Source organism: Oratosquilla oratoria, chromosome 14 (assembly GCF_046742065.1).
Source record: "Oratosquilla oratoria isolate Oo_2021 chromosome 14, ASM4674206v1, whole genome shotgun sequence".
In the NCBI taxonomy this organism is placed as follows: domain Eukaryota; kingdom Metazoa; phylum Arthropoda; class Malacostraca; order Stomatopoda; family Squillidae; genus Oratosquilla; species Oratosquilla oratoria.
In genome coordinates, this window is record NC_134790.1 from 12,223,431 (window position 1) to 12,230,930 (window position 7,500).

At 36.7% G+C, this 7,500-nt stretch overlaps 1 protein-coding gene across 1 annotated transcript in view; it reads right to left on the bottom strand.

The window, feature by feature from the left end:
- The window catches only part of LOC143032581 (ionotropic receptor 21a-like), a 20,567-nt gene that overhangs the window by 6,443 nt on the left and 6,624 nt on the right, over nt 1-7,500 (bottom strand). The window contains exons 4-5 of the mRNA XM_076197448.1: nt 7,440-7,500; nt 6,450-6,641 (exon numbers count right to left, since the gene is read on the bottom strand). The exon at nt 7,440-7,500 is cut by the window's right edge and continues 78 nt beyond it. Of these exons, the coding sequence (XP_076053563.1) occupies nt 6,450-6,641; nt 7,440-7,500 (253 nt within the window). The remainder of the gene's footprint in view (nt 1-6,449; nt 6,642-7,439) is intronic.

The following is a 7,500-nucleotide window of genomic DNA, read 5'->3' on the forward strand; positions in this document are numbered from 1 at the left end:
ACATTGAAATTAGGTTAATTTTTTTGGGCTAGAATTCTTCATATAGTTAAGTTCTGCAGTCCTGTCTTGGGTCCGCCAGATAGCCCAGGTATTGGGACCCAGTGAGAGGCTAGGCTAGATCAAATAGCCCCAGTTAACAACAATATCCATGCTACATGTAACAGTAATTACCACAGCAAAGGCAATGAAAACAATAACATCGTAGGTAACAACGACAATAACACAGGTACCGGTGGTAATAACAATAACGCCAAAGATGGAAGACGAAGAAAGGGGTAAACAAAATGACAACTGTAAATTTGGGGTTGTAACGACAAACGCCACAGGTAACGAAAGCAACCGTGGCAGGAAACTATAAAGACAACGCCACAGATTTTGATTGATAAATAATAACGGTATTATTTCAGTTGTGCACACCTACGCGATATAGCATTAGAAAATTAAATATCAGTTTTGTAAATTATAATACATGAACGTAATATGCGATTTTCTTGGCGGAAATAAATAACAAAAAAAAATGCTACAAGCATATTTACTAACTAACGAATCCGCTAGGATACGGTACGGACGCCATGTTGTCGTCTGTCCAGTCCAGTCACTGTCAGTTAGACGATGGCTTTCACGTTGATGACCGGGTGTTCTCCAACTCCAGGTGACGTTAATAAGCGCTATCACAAAGACAATAGGGCTTCCTTGGACTTTGTGAGAGAACACGGGGTGCTGCCGTCGTTTGTTAATTGCCCGAGGTTCCAATAATACTCAAGCCGTCAGCATCCGTGACGACGACTACGACCCGGATGATCTTTAGAATTCGAGGTACCGAATTACTAAATATAGGTTAGGTTACTTAGGTTACTTAGGTTAGGTTAGGTTAGGTCAGAATAGACGAATTTATCATCCTTTTATTTCTTCGACCTCGGCATCTATCAAAACAAACATGGCGTATTATTCAACCGCCGCGACTTTGTTCGTTAATAAATTGGTTTTAGCAACTTTTTTGTTATTGATTTCCGCCAAGAAAATCGCATATCACGTTGATGTATTATAATTTATGAAATTTTTAATTATCTTTTTATTGCTATATTGCGTAGGTGTGCACTCCTAAAAATTTACCATCTGTTATTTCACGGTAATCTTGATCCTAATATTTGTCTAGTTTCGATTCCTAGGTATTACGTAAGAGGTGCACACCTAAGCGATATATCAATAGAAAATTCTATTTTATTTTTGTAAATCAATATACATCATTGTAATATCCGTTTTTCTTGGTGGAAATTGATAACAAAACGAATCCTAAAAAATATATACCAGCGACAACTCTGACATCATCGAGCTTCGAGACGCCATGTTTGTTTTTATTTGTTGTGGAAGACGAACTAACGAAAATCTAATAAAATGGTCTAGTCTAGTCTGATGACCTCTAGGGATGCTAAATGCATACCCCATAGGAGGTTAGGTTTTGTTAGGTTTTGTTAGGTTTTGTTAGGTTTTGTTAGGTTTTGTTAGGTTTTGTTAGGTTAGGTTAGGTTAGATTAGGTTAGGTGTGGCTAGGTTAAGTTAGGTTAGATTAGGTTAGGTTAGACTAGACCATTTTATTAGACTTCCGTTAGTTCGTCTTCCACAACAAACAAAAAACAAACTTGGCGTCTCGAAGCTCGCCGACGCTAGTGTATCGCTTTTAGCATTATTTTTTTTTATCATTGATTTCCGCCAAGGAAAACGTATATTACGTTCATGTATTATAATTTACAAAATTAACATTCAATTTTTCTATTGATATCGCTTAGGTGCGCACTTCTGAAAATTCACCAATTTCTATTTTTGCCCTAGGGTTTTCGCTTTTTGCTATATCGTATATTAGACTAGTGTATTACGTCGACATTTCACCAATGCGTCTGTCCTTGAAAGAAGAACATGTACGCCGTTTCAGCACCTATTCTGATCAACCTATTCTCAGCCAGAAGCTGAACAGAATCGTCTGGCGTCAAGATGGCCGTCGCCAAGATGGCCGGCGCCAATCGCAGCCATCAATTAGGGTCATCTGTCGAACTCATCTCTTCATTTAGTTTATTGGCCGGCCGTCGTCGGGGGCGGCGATCCATTTCAATCAACTAATTGTTTACCTAGTTGTGTTAATTGATATGCCCTGTGATCAATGCAACAATTAATCTTATGTGTGTATATATGTATATGTATGCACATATATTGCTTCTGACCCTGGCAGTGGGCGGGAAACAGGGATGGTTCTTCATCCACGAGGAGCTAAGATGAGATGGAAACAAATAGGTAAGAGATGGGTAGGAATAGCTGCATGACTTGGCAGACTACCTCCCTTATAAGGAAGAAGAGGCCCTTAGTATGTATGTATATATATATATATATGTATATATTGAAGAAGTCCTGATGTGGACAAAACCTCAATATTAAATCTCCAACAGTTCCCTGTGTTTACCTCACCATCATACCACCCATGTGTGTGTGTGTGCATACACACACACACACACACACACACACACACACACACACACACACACACACACACACACACACACACACACACACACATATATATATATATATATATATATATATATATATATATATATATATACATATATATATATATATATATATATATATATATATATATATATATACACATATACACTGAATGGTTCCCAGTGATCAATTAATATGTATAAAACTTTCCCACGTGCACATAATAGCTAAATTCACTATCATAGCGGAGGTGGGTTGAACGCGATATTTCGTGTAGGTGTATGTAATTCGAGCATACAAATATAAGAAAGTCGTACTCAACTTATATCTCTCTTGATAGCGTATTGGTTTAAGTCACTGTAACTTTGTTACGGGTTAGCTGGGTTCGAATCCTCGGCTCGTCCACGTTTCAATTTCCAACGGATGCCACCATCGAGCGATTCTTCAGTCTCGACTGTGATGTCATGGAATTAAGTGATTTGCGGTCGAAAAAAGATATGTGTATATATATATATATATACATATATATATATATATATATATATATTTATTTATATATATACATATAATGTATATATATATATATATATATATACATATATATATATATAAATATATATATATATATATATATATATATATATATATATATATATATATATATATATATATGTATATGTTGGTAACCACTAAGGAAAACAAGAAACACGAAATTCTCAAGCACCTCCGTGTATTTCGCATACTCAGAGGAATACAAATGAAGTTATAAGCAATACAGACATTTGATAATAATATAAGGAAGAGGAAATAAACCGTCAATACACAAGAAACATGAAATTTCCAAGCACTTTCGTGTATTTCTCATATTCATGGGAATACAAATGAAGGTATAAGCAGTACAGACACTTGGTAACAATATAAGAAAGAGGAAATAAACAGGAAAAGCATGACAGATACAATGTTAGAACGTCACAAAAAAAAAATCCAACTTGTTTGGAAATATTACTAATAATAAAATTATCCAACCTAAATAAGCCACTACTAATGTTCAAATTAATAGCTTCAGTATATTTAATGAGACTGTTCTCTACGATGTTTCTGTTGATAATCGAATTACATGATAAAATGGGTGAAGCCTTAGCCCAGTCAATACAATGATTAAGTTCTTTCATATGAATAGATAATGAACTTGAATTTTGTGCAGTTCTAACACTATACTTGTGATGTTTGATCCTAGTTGAGAATTTGCCCGAGGTGAAACATCTCGCAATCTCTGCAGGGGATTTTGTATATGCAGCCACTTGAATCCTTAGGAGAATTCTTAATGATTAATTTCTTGAAAGTATATGGATTATTAAATGCTACTTTAATATTCCATGTTTTAAGTAACCGAGGAACTTGAGTAAATTTTTCACTGAAAGGTAATACTAAAATATTTTTTGTATCATAGGGAGGTGCGGGTTGAATTTTATAGATATTGTTAGCAGAGGCAAGAGCGTTATTTAAAAGTATTCCACGGTACTTTAAGTTCAGACCGACTTTGAAAATGTACTCAAACTCCTCATCAATTAATTCAGGGCTGCAGATACGGTGGGCATGTAGAAACATGGAAGAAAATACTGAACATTTAGCTTCTTCGTTATGGGTTGAATAATAATGAACATATGAATGAACATTTGCAGATTTTCTATATATATTTAAACTCATTATTTTCTCTATGAATAAGGTAATCCAAAAATGATAACTTACAATTTGTTTCTAATTCTATATTGAATTTAATGGAGGGAACCAAGTCATTGATTGTAAAAATAAATCTAAATTCTCCGTACGTGGCCTCGACCGTGCAGTTGTAGCGTTCGAGGCCGCCACTACGGCGGTCCGGGTTCAAATTCCACCCAGGGCTGAAATAATTTCAGTATCGCTTCGCTGCGAGTCGTTACTCCAGCTCTCGTGGGCGGAGATTTGTGTGTGTGTATGTATGTGTGTGTGTGTGTGTGTGTGTGTGTGTGTGTGTGTGTGTGTGTGTGTGTGTGTGTGTGTGTGTGTGTGTGTGTGTGTGTGTGTGTGTGTGTGTGTGTGTGTGTGTGTGTGTGTGTGTGTGTGTGTGTGTGTGTGTGTGTGTGTGTAAGATCACAGCATTACCCATAGATTGGTCATATATGAGCTCTGAGCTCTCTTTCGGGAGGGAAATAGCTGTCGATCACGAGTCCATCACGTGATCCAAGACTATGGTGAACCAGAGAGCGATAGATGGCAAAATAGCACACAATGAAATTCTTTCAAATTTTTTTTATATGAATTACTGAGATCAGGCGAAATAAGATTACCCATTGCTGTACCAAATCTTTGAAGGTAATATTCACCATTGAATTCAAACTTGCAATCTTTGATACATGATTTAACTAATTCAATAATAACTGCCGTTGAGAATGATAAAATTTTATCCAAATGCTCAGTTAGGAACACAATCAGATCGTCAATAGGAATATTAGTAAATAAGGAAGTAATATCAAAGCTAACGAGTTTGAAATTATGATTAATATTTAAATTATTAAGCTTTTCAACTAAATATACATTATTTTTTACGTTAAGAGTGTGAAACCTTGCCAACTAATGGGATTAATAGAGACACAAGCCATTTAGACAAATTATATGAAATGGACTTGACAGTGCTAATGATGAGTCTTATTGGATTATTTACCCTGTGTGTTTTAGTAAGTCCATACATGGAATAGAAATGCGTGATAGAAGTAATTCGCCTTATCAACTCATCTTCCCCTTTCAAGAAAGACTTCATGTTTTTTGTTAAAATGGGCGTTTACATTATTGAAGGGGTTTGGTTTTCAGTTTAGTATATGTGATATCATCAGACAATAATTCGTTCATTTTGGACAGCTAGTCATCTCGGTTTAAAATGACAACGGCATTGGTTTTATCCGCTTAACATGTAGGTCTTTATCTTTTTCAAGAGACTTCAATGATTTAATGAATCTGTTAGGGCAGTTAGGATAACTTGTTACCTTTGCAATTATTAAATTCTCTCTCTCTCTCTCTCTCTCTCTCTCTCTCTCTCTCTCTCTCTCTCTCTGTATATATATATATATATATATATATATATATATATACATAAATACATATATATATCCGATAATTTTTATGACAGTCGCATGCAGGATTCGAACCCAATGCACTCGGCCATCCGTAGATTACCATAATCTACGGATGAACGAGTGCAGTGGGTTCGAATCCTGCATGCAACTGTCATAGAAATTATCGGATTGATGTCGCTGCTATTAGCGAATTTCTCTCATATACACACACACACACACACACATATATATATATATATATGTATATGTACATATATTATATATATATATAATATATATATACATATGCGTGTATATATATATATATGTATATACATATATATATATATATATATATATATATATATATATATATATATATATATATATATATATAAATTTTGACTATCTTTAATCTTTTTCGCATTGGGAAAGCGTGCGCGTGTCTCACGGCTCGTTTGTTCCTCCGGCTGGTCATTCCCACTGAGACGAGGTCAAGAGACTTTGGAAGCTTTATTCTGGTCGGCGCTAAATGCCTGTAGATTCCCGTGGGAGGAGAAGGAGGAGGAGAAGGAAGGTGGATATGGAGGAGGAGGAGGAGGAGGAAGGTCAGGAGGAGAAGGATCAGGAGGAAAAGGTGAAGGGTCAGGAGGAGGAGGAGGAGGAGAGAATATGGAGAAGAAGAAGGTAGATATGGAGGAGAAGGAAGGGGAGGAGAATATGGGGGAGTAGGAGCACTAAAATGAGGACAAGGAGGAATATGAGAACAAGGACAAGGACGAAGAGGATGAAGAAGGACGAGGACGAAGACAAAGACAAAGACAAAGACAAAGACAAAGACGAGAACGAAGTGCCGCTTACCCCCACAGTCCGTCGGCGGGCTCCCGAAGAACGTAACTGAAATTGAGGGTTTGCGCGGCAACGTCCAGGATGCGGATGTCCATAGAGGCGCGCGGGATGACGACTCCCCCCGGCGCCTCTTGGGTCCTCTCGTAGTCGATGAAGGGCGCGAAGTCCATCGTGACGCAGTTGAAGGTGTGCCCCTTCAGGTTACTGAGGAGGAGCGGGGGAGGATGAGGGAGGGGAGCAAGGAAGCGAACAGAAAAAAAAAGAGAGAAAAAAATAGAAAAGGGGAGAGAAAGAAAAAGAAATAGGGAAAGATAAAGTAAAAGGGAAAGAGGGAAAAGAGAAAAAAAGAGAGAGAGAGAGAAAGTGAGAGAGAGGGAGGAGACTGAAGTTATTGCTATATTTTAGCGAAGGTTGAAACACAAAAGCACATCTACGAACACACACACAAACATCCACATACACATGCATACATACGTACATACATACATACATGCACACACACATACATACACACATACATACATACATACGTACATACATGCATACATACATACAAACATACGTACATACATACACACATATATACATACTCATATCATATGTATGTATATATACTATTGTTCTTACATGCAGTACTATCATTGTCACTCATTGCTGTTGTTACTATCACTACTATCACTCTCATTACTACTGCTGACACTATTCTTGTTATTTGTTGTCAATGTCATTATCCCCTTTACACCTTTCACATCTAATAACTGTCTTTATAATCACCATTACTATAATTTTCATCACTACATCCACTTTTGGTTATCATTACTGTTATTACTTTTATTTCTATGGGTTTTGGATCTTCCTCTCTCTCTCAATCTACCTTTCTCCTCTCTCTCTCTCTCTATCTATCTGTCTATCTTTATCTATCTACTTATCTATCTATCTATCTATCTATCTATTTACCTATCTATCTATCTATTTATCTATCTATCTATCCCTGTATGTCACCTGAGCTGATCCGGGAATAGGTTGGCGCCCAGTTCGAAGCCGCGGTCCCTTCCGGCTGGTC